The following is a 20,201-nucleotide window of genomic DNA, read 5'->3' as shown; positions in this document are numbered from 1 at the left end:
CGGCAGATGATGAAAGACGTATCATGATGTTGACACGATTACCACCATTACACGTGGGGACACCACCCACCATGAGTGCAGCAGGTACTCATGTGACTCAGCCAACATTGTTTATCTCATACGCTGCAGGCAATGATGCCCTGAGTCTTGGTATATTGGTGAGACCGAGCAGAGGCTACAGCAACAGATGAATGGACACTGTACAACAATCAGCAGCCAGGAGTGTTCCCTCCCAGTCGGGGAACAGTACAGCGGTCTGGGACATTCAGCCTTGGACCTTCGGATGACTATCCTTCAAGGTAGACTTCAGGATAGGCAACAACGGAAAGTGGCTGGGCAGAGGCTGATAGCCAAGTTCAATACCCTTTGAGACGGCCTCAACCGGGACCTTGGGTTCATGTCACGCTACACTATACATTCTCTCTCTCTCATACACACACACGCGCGCGCGCGCACGCATTCACACACACCCTCTCGCAGACTTATACTCCATTACACTCTCTCACACACACATGATCACTTGGTTTCTCCTGCACACACACACACACACATATAAAAGTTTGTGGGTTGAATTTGTACTTGCAGAATCGCATTTTATTTTGCTCACAAACTCATACACGTAAGATTCTGTAATACAACGATAGAAATAGAATCCGTCTGACCTAACATTGGGACACAGACAAACTTTAACTTAACACCTTCAATGCATTATCTGATTGAGATGACACGTATTGTTAAAAGCTAGCTTGACAACGTAACTTTTGAAAAGTTCTGGGATTTCCACGTGAAGGAATCAAAACTAACATGGTCATTTTAAAAAATGGTAGAGGTAAGCTAAAGTTGTTTAATATTCCATCCCATGACACTGCAATCCTGTTGCTATGAAGACTGTGTGTTATGATTCTGCTCCACAACCAACCGAAGAAGGAGCAGCGCTTCGAAAACTAGTGATTCCAAATAAACCTGTGGGCCATAACCTGGCATTGTGTGATTTTTAACTTTGAAAATCTGTCAGTAACGCCAACATCTCCATACTGCGCATGCTTCTCGGTGTCAGCAACGCATTGCGCATGTTCCAAGGTGTCAGCAAAATATTACGCATGCTCACGCAACAAGCGGAAACACTCTGTGACTTTGTTTTGATGGACCAATGAGAAGCAAGGACGGACCGGATGTAGATTGGTCCTCCTGCCAATCACAGCAAACCCATCGTCTGGATGCGGAAGTAGGACCATGTGCTTCTGAAGTTGCTGCTGCTGCTCCTCTCTCTCTGAATGAAGATTGAGCTTCACCCCAACTGCAACTTCCTTCCTCTCTCCAACATCTGTGAGTACAGCACACTTTTTCCTCACCCCCTTTTCCGTTCCGGGGTTGAACTGTTGACTTGCAGGAACTGAAGGGAAACGGAGTGAATCCAGGGAGGGGACAGACTCTGGGAAAGTTAGTCCAGATCTTGTTTTTAATGGCAAATACAGGAGAATTGACATTTCAGGCTCGAGCCTTTCATCAGCAATGATGTGTGGATGAACAAAGGGGCCTCTGCGTCCTTCTAATCCAGTCAATGCAAGTTGTCAGACAGGTGCAGCAAGTAGTGAGCAAGGCAAGTGGTATATTAGCAAGAGGAATTGAGTTCAGAAGTGGGGACGCCTTCCTGCAGTTTGGGCGTAATTGAATATATCCAAGGCTGAGGTCATCTGATTTTTGAACAACAAAGAAGTGATGGTTATGGGGGAGGCAAGACCAGTACAGGTCAGTTACAGAAACAGACCCTTCAGTCCAACTAGTCCATGCTGACTATGTTCTCAAACTAAACTGGACCCACCTGCCTGTGTTTAACCTATATCCCTCTGAACCTTTTATATTGGAGTCATAGAGATGTACAGCACAGAAACATACCATTCGGTCCAATGTTTCCATGCCTATCAGTTATCCTAATCTAGTCTGTTTGCCAGCCCTGGGCCCATATCCCTTGAACCCCTTCTATTATAGACCAATCCAAATGCCTTTTAAATTCTGTAATTATACCAGTCTCCACCACTTCCTCTGGCTGGTCACTTCATATACCCACTACTCTGTGAAAAGGCTCCCCTTAGAGCTCTTTTATGTCTTTCCCCGTTCCCCCAAAACCTTTAGTTCTGCACTCCCCCACCCCAGGGAGAAGACTTTGTCTATTTACCCTATCCATGCCTCTCATGACTTTATAAACCTCTAAGTTCATCCCTCAGCCTCCGACGCTCCAGGGAAAACAGCCGCAGCCTATTCAGCCTTTCCCGAGAGCTAATTTTTTCAAATTTGGCAACATGCTGGTAAATCTTTTCTGAACCCTTTCAAGTTTCACACCTTCCTTCTGATGGGCAGGAGACCAGAGTTGCACCCAAATTCCAAATGTGGTCTCACCAATGTCCTGTAGAGCTGCACATCACCTACCTCCCAACTCCTTTACTCAGTGCTGTAGCCGATAAAGGAAAGCATACCAAATGCTGCCTTCACTATCATATCTACCTGGGACTTGACCTTCAAGGAACTATGAACCTGCACTCCAAGGTCTCTTTATTCAGCAACACTCCCCAGGACCTTATACACTTTTTATGCTAAGTCCTGCTTTGATTTGCTTTTCCAAAATCCAGCGCTTCACATTTATTGAAGTTAAACTTCATCATTCATATACTAATCCAAATGTCTTTTAAATGTTATAAATGTATCTGCATCCACCCCTTTGTCTGGAAATTCATTCCACACACAAACCACTCTCTGGGGGGAAGAAAATGGCAACTCTCATATCCTTTTAAAATCTTTCTCCTCTCTCTCTTTCAAAATTTGCTCCGTAATCTTGAACCCCCAGCTTAGAGAGAGGATTTTGGCCGTTCACCTCATCTAAACCCCTCACGATGTTATAATCCTCCTCTGCTCCAGTGAAAAAATTTCCAGCTTATTAACCTGAATGTAGGTATATTCATGGCAGACCAGACAGCATCCGAGGAGTTACCTGACCTGCTGTGCTTTTCCAGCACCACTCTAGTCTAGACTCTGGTTTCCAGCATCTGCAGTCCTTGTTTTTACCTTTTACGTCGGTATACTCAGATCTACTTATGATCTGTTCAATGCTGGTGCAAGTTCGACAGGCTAAATGGCCTATTCCTGCTCCCAATTTGCCCACTCCTAATCCAGAACAACAAGAGACCATAAAACACAGGAGCTGAAATTAGGCCTCTCAACCCATCAGGGCTGCTGTACTCTTAAGTTCTGGCTGATAAGTTTCTCAATCCCATTCTCCCACTTTCTCCCTGTAATCCTCCATCCCATTGATACTCAAGAACCTATCTATCTCCATCTTAAATCTACTCAGTGATCTGGCCTCCACAGCCTTCTGTAGCAATGAATTCCACATATTCACCACTCACTGGCTGAAAATGTTTCGCCTTATCTTTGTTCTAAAAGATATTCCTTTTACTCTGATGCTGTGCTCTCGGGTCCTAGACTCTCCTACCATTAGGAACATCTTCCCCATGTGCACTTTGTCCAGGCCATTCAGAATTCTGTCTGTTTCAATTAGATCTCCACCTCCCCCGAGTGTGGGCCTGTTAATCAGCATGAACCACACCTTTCAAGATGAATTACAGCAGGAATTGGGTTCAGCAAAGTCAGAATGGAGGGAGTGTGTGTGGGATGGAGATTCTCAGCTTTTAGTGGATGAGAGAGGAAATAAAGTTCAATACAAATTAGAATTGATCAGATGGGCTGATGGGCGGAGGAATGGCAACATGAGTTTAATTTAGATAAATGTGAGGTGTTACATTTTGTAAGGCAAATCAGGGCATGACTTACATAGTTAATGGGGAGTGTTGCTAAACAGTGTCCTTGCAGGTTCATAATTCCTTGAAAGTGGAATTGCAGGGAGACAGGATAGTGAAGAAGGCATTTGGTACGCTTTCCTTTATTGGTCAGAGCATTGAGTACAGGGGTTGGGAGGTCATGTTAGGCCACTTTTGGAAAACTGTGTGCAATTCCCGTTGCCCTCATCTGGAAGAACGTTGTGAAACTTAAAAGGGTTCAGAAAAGATTTACAAAGATGTAGACAGAGTTGGAGGGTTTGAGCGATAGGAAGATACTGAATACTCCAGGGATAATTTCCCTGTAGCATTAGAGGCTGATGGGTGACCTTACAGAAGTTTATAAGGGGTATGGATAGGTTGGATAGACAAAATCCTTTCCCCATGGTAGGCAACTTCAAACCTAGAGGGCATAGGATTCGCATGTTGGACATAAAGAGTAAAGTTGTTAATTCTTACTTTAAATATTTACCTCAAACTTTTACATATTACTGCATGGGGTGAATCATTTCTGTGATTCTGGTTTAATTTATCAGAGGGGGTTACTCTGTGTCGTAATAGCACTGCAATGTAACAAAAGTGAATGAATTGACTGCACACATTGAAGAGAATAATTATGATCTGGGACTCCTTACAGAGACATAGCTTCAGGATGACAAGGATTGGATCCTAAATATTGAGGGGAGATGAGGCATTCAAGTCGAATGGGAAGCTAGGTAAAGGTAGCGGGTTGACACTGCTAATCAAAGCACTGATCACAGGATAGTCTGGTGTCAGCTCGGATTTCAGGTCCTGGTTTCTTTGTCCTCTATTGATCTCCCTGTTCCCACACAGTTGTTGTCCGTTCACAGCTCTGCTTCATTTTTGCTGAAGCTTTAACCTCCTTTGACACCTTCCGGAACAATAAAAGTCAATCAAAGTCCAACCCACAATCTCCCAGCCTGTCAACCATCCAGACACAGAGTATCATACCAGAAAATATAACAAAACAGGCGAAAAGTTAGAATTAAATAGGTGCTTGTGTCTGTTCATTGGCAAGTAAACTAGAAATAGGGGTCTGCCAGGATTCTTATAGTGCCCTAATTGAAGAATTGTCTCTCCCTTACATCTAAGTATTAGTACCCAGCTATGTTTTATAACAATGTTTACATCAACAGAAATAAAGCATCTGTTATGCAATAGACAGAGATATACAGTATGGAACTAGACTTTTACTCTCTCTCTCGTGTGTGTGCACGTGCACACACACACACCGAGGTCTATGGGGTGAATTTGTATTTGCAGATACCATCTATTTTGCTCAAAAAATGCAGTCTGCAGGCAGACAATACATGGAATATTTTGTAAATTCCACTTTGGAAATAGAACCAGTCTGACTCAAAAACTGGGATACAGACAGACTCTGGCCTCACACCTTTAATGCATTGTCTGAGCTGAGTTGTCATCTTTTCTTATAAAACCTTAAGTTATCTCGAGTAGGTGTCTTATAAGAAGTTCTGGGGTTTACATATTAATGACACCAGCAACTCATTCTAAAGATGAAAGACTTTACAATCCAGGTTTCTTCAATGTATCATTTCAGTGGCATGACTCTGTAATGTTTTGCTGTAAACTCAGTGTCTTATGATCTTATACTCCACAACCACCTGATGAAGGAGCAGTGCTCTGAAAGCTACTGCTTCCAAATAAACCTGTTGGACTGGCGTCATGTGATTTTTATCTTTGCCCAGGTTAGGGTGGATTGGCCCTGCTAAATTACCCATGGTGCTCAGGGTTTTACAGGTGTGGGAGAATTGTTAGAAGCGATTTGATTCCACCTTCTCATGACTGGCAGTGTGAACTTTGGGATGTTCTCCCCCTTCTGTCTGCGCGGGTTACCTCTGGGTGCTCTGGTTTCCTTCCATAGTCCAAGGATCTGCAGTTTCGGATGGATCGGCTATGCTAAAGTGTCCAGGAATGTGCAGGTTAGAGTGGGTTAGCCATGGGGAACTGCAGAGCTGTAGGGTAAGTAGATGAGTCTGGGTGGGATGCTGTGCAGAAGGTCAGTGTGAATTTGATAGGTGAAATGGCCTGCAGGGATTATATAATTCTTCTCCTTTAGCCATATGTGGATTGAGAAATGACTGCTGTGGGAGGAGTAGTTTCCAGTTCATGGAACACTGCCCCAGTCCTGGGGAAGGTCTGAATTGTGCTGTCTCTCTCCCCACCCACCGCCCCCATCCATTCTCTCTCACCCTGCAGGTCTCTGCCCCCCATTTTCTCTCTCTCCCCCTCATTCTCTTCCTCCACCCTTTGACCCCCGAGTCTTTCCTTTCAGCCCCCACCACCCTCTGTTCCCCCCAGTCTCTCAATGGCCCCCACACTCTGTCACCCTGTCCATTCTGTCTCTCTTCCAACTCCCACTGAACTTTCTCATGCCTCAAGCTCTCTTTGATCGCTGTATCAAGCTCTTAGAAGAGAGAGAGAGAGAGAGAGAGAGAGAGAGAATGGTTGGTGATGAAACTGCCTGGGAGATCGGGGTGCACAAGAAATGGCTGATCTTTCAAATTGAGAATAGCGAGAATAATATATTCTGAAACAGCATTAAAGTTTGAACGCATGTTCAATTTTATATTAAGACAAAGCTGCAGCCATCTTTCTAAAACTTGCTTTGAACTATGTGCAGTTGAGGACAGGCTGTTCGGGGTGAATGAGGCTTTTGCTCGAAATGTCAGTTTTCCCGAAATGTCAATTTTCCTGCTCCTCGGATGTTGCCTGATCTGCTGTGCTTTTCCAGCACCACATTCTTGACTCTAATCTCCAGCATCTGCAGTACTCACATTCTCCTGTTAGGGGTGAATGGCCGAACCCTAGTCTTGAAAAATTGGTTCTGTTAGAAGGTGTAGAGGTGTATTCTCCCTTCAAGAGAGTTGAAAAGCGAGCAGAACCACCTGACATAGCACCAAACGTTCTGAACAAGGTAACAATTTAACATTTGGTCGAACAGCTCAGTAGCTGGGTTGCCTGGAGACAAAAACATACTCAATTTTGGCCAATCGATTTAAATCTTGCCCCAAAATACTGAATTCCAATCAAGTTTGAATTTAGTATTTTGAGAATATTGGTTAGCACTGCTGCCTCACACCAGCCATGGGTGACTGACTGTGTGGAGTTTGCACATTCTCCCCGTGTCTGCATGGGTTTAGTCTGGGTGCTCCAGTTTCCTCCCACAGTCCAAAGATGTGCAGGTCAGGTGAAGTGGCTATGCTATATTGCCCATAGTGTTCGGTGCATTCGTCAGAGGGAAATGGGTCTGGGTGGGTTACTCTTCGGAGGGTCGGTGTGGACTGGTTGGGCCGAAGGGCCTGGTTCAGCACTGTAGGGAATTTAATCCAATCTAATATTAACACCAATGAAACGATTTGATGCTTTGGAGTACAAAATCAAAACAAAAAGTTCAACAGTTACAGGAGAACTGCCAAAAGACCAACAAATGTCGGCTGCTAGTGAGAACTCTGAGAGTACCTGTCCAGAGGAGTCTGCACAGAGAAAAAACATCGACACCGACCTGGAGAGCAAATCTACAGAGGAAGGTCCAAAGAGAAGATTTAACAGCAGGCTGGGTTTGAAGTTTGAATCTTTCGGTAAATCTTAATCAGGGGTTTTTATTGGACTGGTATCATATAGGGGAAGGTAGAAGATAGGTTAGAGACAGGAATTGTAAATAGTTGTTAATTAATTATTCTCCGTTAGACTTTAATAAATAAAGTTGTTAATTTTTACTTTAAATACTGACCTTTGGGAATAGTTTCTTGGTTCTTGAATTTTCAGATTACTGCATGGGTTAAACCTTCTCTATGTTGCTGGTTTAAATTAGGTAGGGGAGGTTGCACACAATGTTTTAAAATTTGAGGGCTTTCGTCCGAGATTTGAACTGGTTGAGACAGATTTGAATAGATTTGGCGGTACGAAAAATCCCAGCAGATTTAAACACTTGCAAGTTAGTGTCCTAGATCATTAAATAAAACTTTAAATAGTGACTTTTAGAAACAGTTCCTTACCTCTTGAATTTTCACATTACCACATGGGGTAAATCTTTTTTGGGTTTAAATTAGTTGGGGGAGCGGGTGGTGCAGTCGTGTCATAACAATTCTGACTATGTAGAAACAGTAGTGGAGCGTGGAAACAAACTGTTTGTTCCGTGCCAATCATATATCCTAAATTAATCTCGGCCCATTTGCCAGCTCTTGGCCCATATCCCTGCAAACCTTCCTGTTCATGTACCCATCCAGATGCCTTTTGAATATTGTAATTGTACCAGCCTCCACCACTTCCTCTGGGAGCTCATTCAATCCACGCAGCACCCGCTGCGTAAAATAGTTGCCCTTTAGGTCCCTTTTAGTCCTTTCCCCTCTCACCCTCATATAAATCAATTGCTGCTTTTTCTGAACAGGCTCAGTGGCTGGCATTGCTGCCTTATAGCGCTAGGCACCCGGGTTTGATCCCAGTCTCGGGCAACTGTCTGAGTGGAGTTTGCACCTTCTCCCCATGTCTGCGTGGGATTCCTTTGGGTGCTCCGGTTTCTCCCCACAATCCAAAGATGTGCAGGTTTGGAGAGGGCACTTGTGGGGAATTAACTTTCACACTTTTTTTCTACTCCTTCGGTCCCTTTTAAATCTTTCCCCTCTCACCTTCAACCTATGCCCTCTAGTTTGGGAGTCCCCTACCCTGAGGAAAAGATGAGTAGTTAAATAAAATGCAAAAGGAATAAAATGTGGAGCCGCAGGATAAATATAAAATGTCGCTCCAGCCTTTCTTGTCTCCGAGTGTCATTTGGGCACAAAACCTGTCGGTAACACCAGCAACGTCACAGAGCATCTTGCGCATGCTCCTCGGTGACAACACACTACGCATGTTCGCCGGTGTCAGCAAAATCTGCGCGTGCTCCTGGCTGTCCGCGGAAACTGCCCGTGATCTTCTTTTGTTGGGCCTGTAGGAAGCCGTGGAGGACTGGAAGGAGCGTGGTCCTCCTGCTAATCAGAGACGCCCCTATTGTGTGTCTCTCTCAATCTCAATTTATGGAGGGGAGAGATTCTGGAAAAGTTGGGCCAGGTCTGTGTCTCAGTTGGCAAACTCATGGAAAATGCAGTACCACGATGTGAAGTGATAGCATTCCCTGTGGGGGGTGGGGAGAGAAACAGAAAGGAGATGCATAGTTTAAATGGTGATATATTGGGATGTGGAGAAAGTGAGGACTACAAATGTTGGAGATCAGAGTCAAAAAGTATGTTGCTCGAAAAGCACAGCAGATGAGGCAGCATCCGAGGAGCAGGAGAGTCAGCGTTACAGGCACGACCCTTCATCAGGAATGTGTATAAAGGGGCCTCAGCGTCCTTCCATACCAGTCAATGCCAGTTGTCAGGTAGGTGCAGCAAGCAATGAGCAAAGCAGGTGTTATCTTAGCAAGAGGAATTGAGTTCAGAAGTGGGGATGTCTTCCTGCAGTTATGGGATCATTGAATATATTCAAGGCTGAGTTCATCTGATTTTGGAACAACAAAGAAGTGGATGTTTATGGGGGAAGGCAAGGAAATGGTTTTCAGACCATTGCAGAACAATTACCGAGTCAAACAGCACAGAAACAGTCCCTTCAGTCCAACTACTCCATGCTATGTTCTGAAACTAATCTAATCTCATCTGCGAGTGTTTGGCCTATATCCCTCAGTCACAAAGCTGGTCCTTTTTACTAAAAGCTGGTCCTTTTACTAAAAGCTGGTCCTTCTTCTCAAGGATGCTGTGTCCTTGGTTTTTTTTTCAGAGGGGTGGTAAAAAAACCTGGGCTCCGAAGTGACTGGTTTAGTACAGAGATGAAAAACAGTATTGGGAGGCATTTTTGGTTATATGTGAACAGATGAGACTTGAGGCCAAAGCTTTTATGTTTTAGAAGTGACCTGTACAATGAAAGGGGAGTGGTCAGTCCTGAAAGCTGAAGTCTCGTTTGGGTGAGTTAAGCAGTGGACTATGTGGAGAAAGGCTGCTAACACTGTCTCCTTCTGCCCTTCTAACTTCAACTGTAAGCCTCTGTTTCAGTTTTACTTTGTTTAAGGGGTTTGTTTTTTTTGGTACTGTTGTGTACCAGCATTGCGAAGAGTGTTAAGAGTGTCTCCACAGCTTGTACTGTACTTAATAAAGTTTGGTTGTTCACAGAAGTTGGCGTATTGCAGTGTAAGAAGCTCAAGCAAAAGTGGGCGGCATGGTGGCACAGTGGGAAGCACTGCTGCCTCACAGCGCCGAGACCCGGGTTCAATTCCCGCCTCAGGCGACTGATTGTGTGGAGTTTGCACGTTCTCCCCATGTCTGCGTGGGTTTCCTCCGGGTGCTCCGGTTTCCTCCCACAGTCACAAAGATGTGCAGGTCAGGTGAATTGGCCATGCTAAATTGCCTGTAGTGTTAGGTAAGGGGTAAATGTGGGGGTATGGGTGGGTTACGCTTCGGCGGGTCGGTGTGGACTTGTTGGGCCGAAGGGCCTGTTTCCACACTGTAATGTAATGTAAAAAAAAAACTTAACAAAGGAACCTAAGGGATAAGTCTTTCATGCAGAAAGTGGCATCTTTAAGGAAAGAGCTGTCAGAGGAAGTGGTGGGTGCTGGTACAATTATGACATTAAAAGGCATCTGGATGGGTATACGATTAGGAAGGGTTTAGACGATATGGGCCAAATGCTGGCAAATTGGCCGAGATTAGGTTAGGTTATCTCGTTGGCACGCATGAATTAGACCGAAGGGTCTGTTTCTGTGCTACATATCTCTATCACTCTGGCTTGCCACTAACATTTGCCACATCTATATGTACAGTTTCTCTCTGGTGTCAGTGTCAATGCCTTGATATCTCATTCTTAACTGGACTGGCAGTGCTTGGAATATAATGCGGCAAAATGAGGGCAATTCACATAAAACATGCCCCTATGCACCGATAGTGGGAGCATGGGGATTCCAACCGGGGTTTACAGATGCCACTTTTAAACTCTGGAGATCCAGGGGTATCTCATGTTTAGGGGATCTATTTAAAGATGAGGTCCTGATGTCTTTTGAACAGCTGCGTCAGAAATTCGGATTACCTAATGGAGACCTCTTTCGATACTTCCAAATTCGAGATTATATCCAGAAGAAGACCACGTTATCAGATAGTCTTTATAAATCAGATAGAGAATGTAGTGTCCTACGACCAGTGGGGGTATATTCCATCAGTACTATTTATCATTTACTACATGATAAAGTATCGGGAGATATGTATAATCTGCTTAAAACATGAGATCAGGATTTGGGACTAGAAATCTCTATAGAAACGTGGAATGATATTTGGGAAAATGCTAGAAGAATTACTATCTGTAACAGAACTCAGGCTATCCAGCTGAAGATACTTCATAGGGCCCATATAGCACCGGTTCGATTGGCAAAATTTAAGGCAGGAGCATCTCCAATGTGTCCTAAATGCAAAATAGAAGTGGGCACTCATGTACATTGCCTATGGACCTGTCATAAGATCCGTAGATATTGGACTAAAGCAGCAAGTACCCTGACAGAAACGTTAGGAACGGAAATTAAAGTGGACCCTGTATCTCTCCTCTTGGGCTTTTCGAACCTTCCCTCCCTGGACACGTACGGGAAGACACTATTTTCTATTCTTTCTTTCATGCAAGGAAAAATATTTTGGTGAACTGGGCGGCTGAGGGCCACCCTGGACTTTCAAATTGGCACAGATTAATTATGGAATGTATTCCCCTTGACTTTTCCTTACAAATATGGTGCACCGAAAGACCGAATTATTTTATAAAATATGGCAGCCCTTCTTGAATGACATAAATACAGATATTTCGGCTATCCTAACAAGGGCTTTTATTTAATTGAGATTACAAACCTGGCTGGTCCGGGGCCCCTCGGGGGAGGAATCCCGCACGAATACGGGTTTTATTATATCTGATGTTAACACATTCCGAGCATGTGACTTAAATATACACTCTGGTTACTGGTAGGTTAGATTAGTAGATAGTTGAGTTTTGTTTGGTTTTTTTCTTTTTCGGTTTTTTTCTGTTTTTTGTTAAATTTTGGCTATTGTATATTTGAGTTAATTGTATATCAATGTTTATATCTGAGAGTTTTGTTTATTTTTGTAAACTTGTTAAAATGTTAAATTTCTAATAAAAAATCTATTAAAAAAAAACTGGATTGGCAGTGATGACTTTTGTAATCTTTTCTTACAGACTATCTGAAGACAGAAGTTTCAAGTTAACAGATAAAGGGCTTATGTCCAAAATTTTGATTCTCCTGCTTCTCTGATGCTGCTTGCTGTGCTGCGCTTTTCCAGCGATGCAGTTTTTGACTCTGACTCTCCAGCGTCTCCAGTCCTCACTTTCACATCAATATCTGACAGTTACTCAATCCATCAGGACCGCAACAATTTTCAACTATGATTCTGTGAGAAAGAGCAAAGCGTTCTTTTTGGTCCCTGTTTGAGTATGGGGGACTGGTTGAAAGACACTACTGTTGCAGCGCACTGAGTGTGGAGCCTGAAACAACTCTACTGCCTGGAAAGAAGAATTCATGGCAGGGTTGTACACGTGTGTGTGCAGATGAAGCTTCGGCCATGGAGAAACCTGAGGAAACACGCCCTGTTGAGAAACCATGGAATTGTGGCGACTGCGGGAAGGGCTTCCATGTCCCACCTGTCCTGGCGGCTCATCAGTGCAATCACACTGGGAAGAGGCCGTTCTCCTGCCCCGAGCGGGCAAAGGGCTTTACTTGCTCCTGTGTCCTGCTGCCCCACCAGCATATACACACTGGTGAGAGGAAGTTTTACTGCTCCATGTGCGGGAAAGGATTCACTTGGGTGGAGAACCTCCAGACCCACCAGCGAATCCATGCAGGGGAGAGGCTCTTCAGTTGCCACGAGTGCGGGAAAGCCTTCAGCAATTCCTCCAACCTGCTGACGCACCGGCGAGTCCACACGGGGGAGAAGCCATACAGCTGCCCCGAATGCGGGAAGGCCTTCAGCGATTCCTCCAACCTGCTGAGGCACCGGCGGGTCCACACGGGGGTGAGGCCCTTCAGCTGCCCAGAGTGCGGGAAGGCCTTCAGTAATTCCTCCTCCCTGCTGGTCCATCAGCGGGTCCACACGGGGGAGAGGCCCTTCAGCTGCCCAGAATGCGGGAAGGCCTTCAGTCAATCCTCCAACCTGCTGGCCCATCAGCGGGTCCACAGGGGGGAGAGGCCCTTCAGCTGCCCAGAGTGTGGGAAGGCCTTCAGTAAGTCCTCCAACCTGCTGGCCCATCAGCAGGTCCACACAGGGGAGAGGCCCTTCAGCTGCCCAGAGTGTGGGAAGGGCTTCAGTAAATCCTCGGACCTGCTGAGAAACCGGCAAATCCACACGGGAGAGAGGCCCTTCGCCTGCTCTGAGTGTGGTAAGGCCTTCAGCAATTCCTCTGACCTGCTGTCCCACCAGCGGGTCCACACCAGGGAAAAGCCATTCAGCTGCCCCGAGTGCGGGGAGGGGTTCACCCACTCCTCCAAACTGCTGGCCCATCGATGGGTCCACACCGGGGGGATGCCGTTTGCCTGCCCCGACTGCGGGCGGAGGTTCACATTGTCCTGCAACTTGCGGAGGCACCAGTGCATCCAACAATCAGATTCCACCAGTGACACTGCAGTGGGTCACCCCCAGGGCTGAACCTCCCGCCCATTCTGACAGTGGGTGCAGTGAGCTTTTGTGTTTTGTGCTGGACTCACCCCCACCAAGCCCACCTACGTGGCTCAGGGGTGGCATGGTGACTCTGTGGTTAGTACCACTGCCTCACGATGCTGACCTGGGTTCAATTCCACCCTTGGGGAGACAGTCTGTGTGTAGCTTTCACATTGCACGCCCCACATCTGTATGGGTTACCTCTGAGTGCTCTGGTTTCCTTCCCCTGGTCTGAAGGTGTGCAGGTTAGGATTAATTGGCCCATCTAAATTGTCCCATAGGGTTCAGGGATGTGTAGGTGTGGTGCATTAGTTGGGGTAAATGTAGAGGAATAGGGATAGGGGAATGGCTGGGTTACTCTGCGGAGGGTCAGTGTGGACTTGTTGGGCGAAAGGACCTGTTTCCATACTGTAGGGAATCTAATCTTTAAAAAAAAAATTCCTCCAAGCAATCTTGATAAAATATGCCGAGTTGGACAAAGTATCCCATCAAGTTTGAGACAAACCCAGAGTTGAAGAAGTCAGAAGTGACACGACACCATGTTACAGTGCAACAAGTTTATTTGAAATCACAAGCTTTAGGAGCATTGCTCTTTCATGAGTGCTGCTCCTTCATCACTTCATCTGGTGCCGTGTGACTTCTGACCTTGTCACCCCAATTCAACACCAGCACCTCCGCATCAGAGTTGACGAATGAGATTGGATATTATTCGGCCTGATTGTGAGATGTTCCATTTGGAAACTCAAAACTGTCTGACCAACAAAGAGATGCAAATCATCGAGTCCGACAGCAGGAGACAGGCCCTTCGGCCCAACATGGTCCACACCGACCAAACTGTCCATCAACACTAAGCCCATTTCCCTGCAGTTGGCCCATTTCCTACCATACCTTTCCTATCCACGTATTTGCCCAAATGCCTTTTCAATGTTGTTAATGTACCCACCTCAACCACTTCCGCTGGCATCTCATTCCATATGTGTACCACCATCTGCGTGAAAAGAAACGTTGCCCCTCACATTCCCTTTTATTCTTTTTCCTCTAACCTTAAACTGACGCCCTCTTGCCCTCACTTCCCTAACCCCGTGCATTCATCCTCTCACGATCTCTTCACTTCTCTAAGGGCCTCTCTCAGACTCTTAATGCTCCAAATAAAAATATCTTGGCTTGTCCAACCTCTCCCTTTTACACAGACCCTTGAATCCTGGTAACATCCTTGTATATGTCTTCAGCACGCTTCCAAGTTGAATAACATATTTGTTATAGACACTGCCCTGTCTACCTATTTTGTTGGAAATATAGGACCTAATCCAAACTGGATAATCTGGTTGATGGGGCAGGAAACCACTTCCTTTCTTGAGAGACAAGTCTCCTGGAGAGAACTGGCTGGCTGACTGATCTACTGACCCTCAGTGTCCCACTGCCCTCAGTTATCTGGAGGGGTGTCCACACATTTGCCTAAGGTGGTGCTTGAAACCTTTATCATCTTTGGGATGGATCCCCATTCATTCCGTGCTATGGAGTCATGCAGCCTGGAAACAGACCGTTCAGACCAACCAGTCCATGATCCCCAACTAAACTAGTGCCACCCATCTGCTCCTGGCCTGTATCCAGTATGTTAATACTTTTGTTCATTTGTTCACCGTGAGAGTTGGATAAATAAATTGCTGATTGTTGATTTTAGTGTTGGGGATTTATTCTTATCACTAGAGCAGGTTACACCACTTTTCATGCTAATTTTACAGATTATTGGGTGACACGCTCCTCTGGGTGTTTCTGTTTGAGATAGGTGTGGCTGTCAGCCTTTGCTTTATAAAAGTATTGACGTAATGTAGTGCTGAATGCAATGGAGTCAACATGAATCCCAGCCTCTCACTGTGGTTGTGGGTGAATCGTCTTAATTTGGCTCTTAACTCAGAAACTGCACACAATTAACTGCTGAAACAATGATTAACACTTTATTGTATGTCGCAACCAAAAATAAAACTCCTCAAGTTTTCATTGGAGAAAAGAAGGTTTAGGGGTGACTTGATAGAGGTGTACAAGATGATTAGAGGTTTAGATAGGGTTGACCATGAGAACCTTTTTCCACGTATGGAGTCAGCTATTACAAGGGGGCATAGCTTTAAATTAAGGGGTGATCGGTGTAGGACAGATGTTAGGGGTAGATTCTTTACTCAGTGAATAGTGAGTTCATGAAATGCCCTGCCAGTAGCAGTGGTGGACTCTCCCTCTTTATGGGCATTTAAGCAGGCATTGGATAGGCATATGGAGGATAGTGGGTTAGTGTAGGTTAGGTGGGCTTGGATCGGCGCAACATCGAGGGCCAAAGGGCCTGTACTGCGCTGTATTCTTCTATGTAACCAAGTTCAACCTCACTCACAACTTGGCTATCACCCAATTGATGGCAGAATTTAACTGAGTTTCCCCCAACAGTATCTGTCTCTTGGAAGTGTCCAGGGATTCAGTGCAACATTCTTCTTCCAAGTACTGCTGCTACATCATTCTGGAGTTGAATTCTGGTGGAGATTCCTCGCTTTCAAATCTGTGATGTGATGCTTCTTTAGATTCTAACACCACCTCCCCACACTTCTGGAGATCTCCGGTCTGTAGCTTACCTTCTTATCCTCGAGGTTTAGTGGTTTGTTTGATACAGCGTTTCCTGCAAAAAACTCCTTTACGTCAGGGCCTTGCTTCCACAGACAAACTTAATTGTCCATTTATCATGAGCTTATTAAACACTTCGCTCATCTGTCCCAGGAAACAGCTTGTTGTTTTGCGTCCTTCTTCCCAGGGATGGTTAACTCCCAGAAATTAGGCAATTCAGCCTATTGAGTCTGCTCTACTATTCAATCGTGGCTGATACGTTTCTCAACCCAATTCTCCCTGTAACCCTTGATACTTAAGAATGATTGAGTCTGCTCCAACATTCAATGGGCTGAATGGCCTAATTTCTGCCTCTGATGTAGCAGTTTCTCAGTGGCCCTTTTGTTTCTTGGTCCAGAAAGAGTTCCTGCTAACTCGGGTAGTTGGAAAGTTCTGCAGTTTACAGGACCACACCACATTCCCCTCTGCCTCCTCCTGAGATACTGGCAATTCCCAAGATCCCTTGGTATCCCTGAAAACAATCGAGGTGTCTGGAAATCTCTGCTGCTACTCTGGAACAGAAGGATTATGGGGAGAAAATTCAGAAGTCTGATGTGCAAAGGGACTATGGAGTTCTACTCCAGGATTCTCTCAAGGTAAACTTACAGGTTGAGTCAGTAGTTGGAGAGGCAAATGCAATGATGGCATTTATTTTGATCAGACTTGAATATAAATGCAGGGATGTACTTCTGAGGCTCTGTAAGGCTCCGGTCAGCACACAATTAGAGTACTGTATGTAGATTTGGGCCCCATATCTCAGGAAGGATGTACTGGCCCTGGAACATGTTCAGAGGTGGTTCACAAGAATGGTCCAGGAATGAAAAATTTAACATATGAAGAACATTAGAGGACTCTAGGTTTATACTTCATGGAGTTCAGAAGGATGAGAGGGAATCTAATTGAAACCTACAAAATAATGAACGGTGTGGATGTTGAGAAGGTGTTTCCATTGGTAGGAGAGACTAGAACCTGAGGGCTCAGCCTTCGCGTCAAGGGAAGACCCTTTAGAACAGAGGGAAGAGAGGCTCCTTCAGCCAGAGTGTGGTGAGTCTATGGAATTCACTGCCACAAGGCTGTGGAGGCCAGGTTACTGAATATATTTAAGACGGAGATAGATAGGTTCGTGAGGATCAAGGGTTAAGGGAGAGAATGGGGTTGAGAAACTTATCAGCCATAATTGAATGGCGAAGCAGACTCAATAGGCTGAATGGCCTAATTTCTGCTGCTATGGTTTTATGATATGCTGATGAGTGGAGGGATGAGAAGGAGAGAAAGACAGTTAAGGTGAAGCTCGATAGAGATGAAGGAAATATAAGAATTGTATGATAAATGGCAGAACACATAGGAGCACTGGCATACAGAGAGATCTTGGCATATAGATCCGTGGAAGTGGTAATGCAGGTGGGCACGGTGGTCAAAAAAGCACACAGCACACTTCCTTGAGTGTAAGAGTTACGTTACAGCTGTTTATTATGGCCACATTCAGAATATAGTGTGCAGTTCTGGTCACTGTGCTACTGGAAGGATGTGGGTGGTCTGGCAGAGGGTACAGACAAGGTTCACCAGGACATTGTCTAGTCTGGAGGGCTCTCGTTATGAGCAGAAGAGGCATAAACCTAGATTGTTTTCTTTGGAAAAACAGAGGCTGAGAGGAGACCTTGACAAAATGCTGAGATGCACAGATTGGCTGGACAGGGGTGGCAGGGTAGCTCAGTGGTTCGCACAGACACCTCCAGTGCCAGGGACCTGCGTTCGATTTTAGTCTCAGGCAACTATCTGTGTGGAGTTGGCACATTGTCCCTGCACCCCACCTCCCGTGTCTGTGTGGGTTTGCTCCAGGTGCTCCGGCTTCCTCCTACAATCCAAACGTGTATAGGTTAGGGTGGATTAGCGATGCTAAATTACCCATGGCGTCCAGGGAGAGGCAGGATAAGTTGGATTGTCTGTATGTAAATTGCCCCAATTTTCTGGGATGTGTAAGTTCGGTGCATTAGTCAAGAGTAAATGTAGATCACAGGGGTAAGGGAACGGGTCTCTATATGTTAATCTTTGGAGGGCCGGTGTTGACTAGTTGGGCTGAATTGTCTGTTTCCACGCTGGAGGGATTCTATGATAGTCAGAGGCGTTTTTTCCCTCCAAAGTGGAAAGGTCAACTAAAAGAGGGCACAGGTTCAAGGTGAGAGGGGGACTGTTTGGGGGACAAGTGGTGGGGGTGGGGAATTTTTCAGAGGGGTGGTGGGGTTCTGGAACGCACTGCCAGTGGAGGTAGTGGAAGCAGGCATCTTAACAATGTTTAAGGTGTATCTTGATAGACACATGAAGGGGAGGTGAACAGAGGAACAGAAACCACACATGTGCAACAAATTGCAGGTCTAAGTAAGGATTAAGAATTAGTACAGGCTTGAGGGGGGGGGCGGTGTGCCTAAACCAAGTGAGAAGGGCCTGTGACTGTGCTGTATTGTATTGATACAGCTTTCCCCCACTATTTGAAAGTAGAGTGTTCCTTTCATAAGCCGAAATGGCCTAAAGCGAAGAAGCAGTTACCATGAATTAATTTATATTATGCCTTTCTTTGTAAAAGCGACACTCCTCTTCGGATTTCTTTCGGTTTGTGAGAACAGGTATTAATGTAGGTCTTTTGTAAAAGTGAAGTAGTGTAAAGTGAACTTTCGAAAAGTGGGGGATATCTTTATGCTGATGGAGGGGAGATGGGGGAGCAATGAAGAGGGGTAGATGGAGGCTCAGATGGAGAATAAACACTGAGACACCAATTGAGCAGCCCAGCCTGGCCCTGTGCTGGAGACTCAATGGGACAGAGACAAATGTATCTATTTCAGGTATACCTGCAGTATGTTCCATCCAGGATAAAAAAAAAAATGTCCTTCATCTGCTTCAGCACACAGGGCAGATGAGCAGTTTCTCCCCAATGTGGACCAGGAGGTGATGCGACTGAATGAAGCCTTTCCTGTGCTGAATGTAGGTGAATGGCCGCTGCCCTGTGTATAAATGCTGATGAATATCGGGCAGGTGGGGAAGGAAAACTGTTCCTACACTCCCTGCATTTTCATGATTTCTCCATGGTGCAGGTGTCCTCTTATTTCTCCAGGTTCAACAATCAGTTGAAACTCGCTCACACTTACAGCATAGGTGTGGTGTTACTGGTGGACTGGTAATTGGAGGACTCTCATTCAGTCTGTAAAGCATGTTCCAGTCACTACTCTGGTGTGTGGGTATGTGAGACTCTGAGTTTCCAGTCACACTGACGTTTAAAACCTCAGCAGACAGACCTTCTCCCCTTTGTTTTCAAGGCTATCAATATCCAAGTCCTGGTGAATCAAGCGACTGTCAGACTTCGATGTGATGTTTGGTCTGAGATTTCTGCCTCCAAATTCTTCTCTTGTAATATTCCTGTGGAAATAGATTGCAAAGGTCATTGCTGTCAGTCCACAATAGAAAATCAGAACACACAATTCTAGTTTCTGTGGAACATTCTTTCCTCTCTTAATACCCAAGATCTTTGTGCTGATCTTTATGTAAATGTATACAGCAAGGTAATGTGGTGGATTGCATACTCCATGAAGAGTTCACTCAAGTTGCTGAATGGACATCTATCATGCGGTATTGACGTTCTTACTGAAGATATACAATATGCTTCAGTGCAATATTATGAGCCCAGAAACACTGAAAATCAGGCTTTGAGAGCCATAAACATTCCATCAAATATGTACCATATACCCCAGACTTATCTGTCTTATATTAACGCACGGTTGTCTTAGATTCCCAGAAGACTCGGATTTACGTGTGAGTTTCTGTAAAAGAAGCCGTCGTTTTGGACTCCTTCCATGCCATACTGACTATTACTGGAAATACAGCCATACCACACCAGGATTCATTGATCAATGACGTGAGGTTTATCTTTACCCTCTTATAATTTTCTGTTGCATAAATGTTTCGACGAATGTCAATGCTTTTCACCAGTCATACAGTCAGAGACATAAAGCACAGAAACAGATCC

The 20,201-nt window shown here is 45.2% G+C and overlaps 1 protein-coding gene across 1 annotated transcript in view; it reads left to right on the top strand.

Annotated features, from left to right (window-relative positions):
- Nucleotides 1-13,531, top strand: part of LOC148143614 (uncharacterized) — a 73,572-nt gene extending 60,041 nt beyond the window's left edge. The window contains exon 2 of the mRNA XM_087975245.1: nucleotides 12,739-13,531. Within this exon, the coding sequence (XP_087831371.1) occupies nucleotides 12,739-13,531 (793 nt within the window). The remainder of the gene's footprint in view (nucleotides 1-12,738) is intronic.
- The last annotated feature ends 6,670 nt before the right edge of the window (nucleotides 13,532-20,201 follow it).

The sequence above is a fragment of the Chiloscyllium plagiosum genome, unplaced genomic scaffold (assembly GCF_037043375.1).
Source record: "Chiloscyllium plagiosum isolate Xiang-an unplaced genomic scaffold, Cpla_swu_hap1 HiC_scaffold_27, whole genome shotgun sequence".
NCBI classification, from domain to species: Eukaryota; Metazoa; Chordata; class Chondrichthyes; order Orectolobiformes; family Hemiscylliidae; genus Chiloscyllium; species Chiloscyllium plagiosum.
This window is presented reverse-complemented; position numbering and strand designations above follow the sequence as displayed.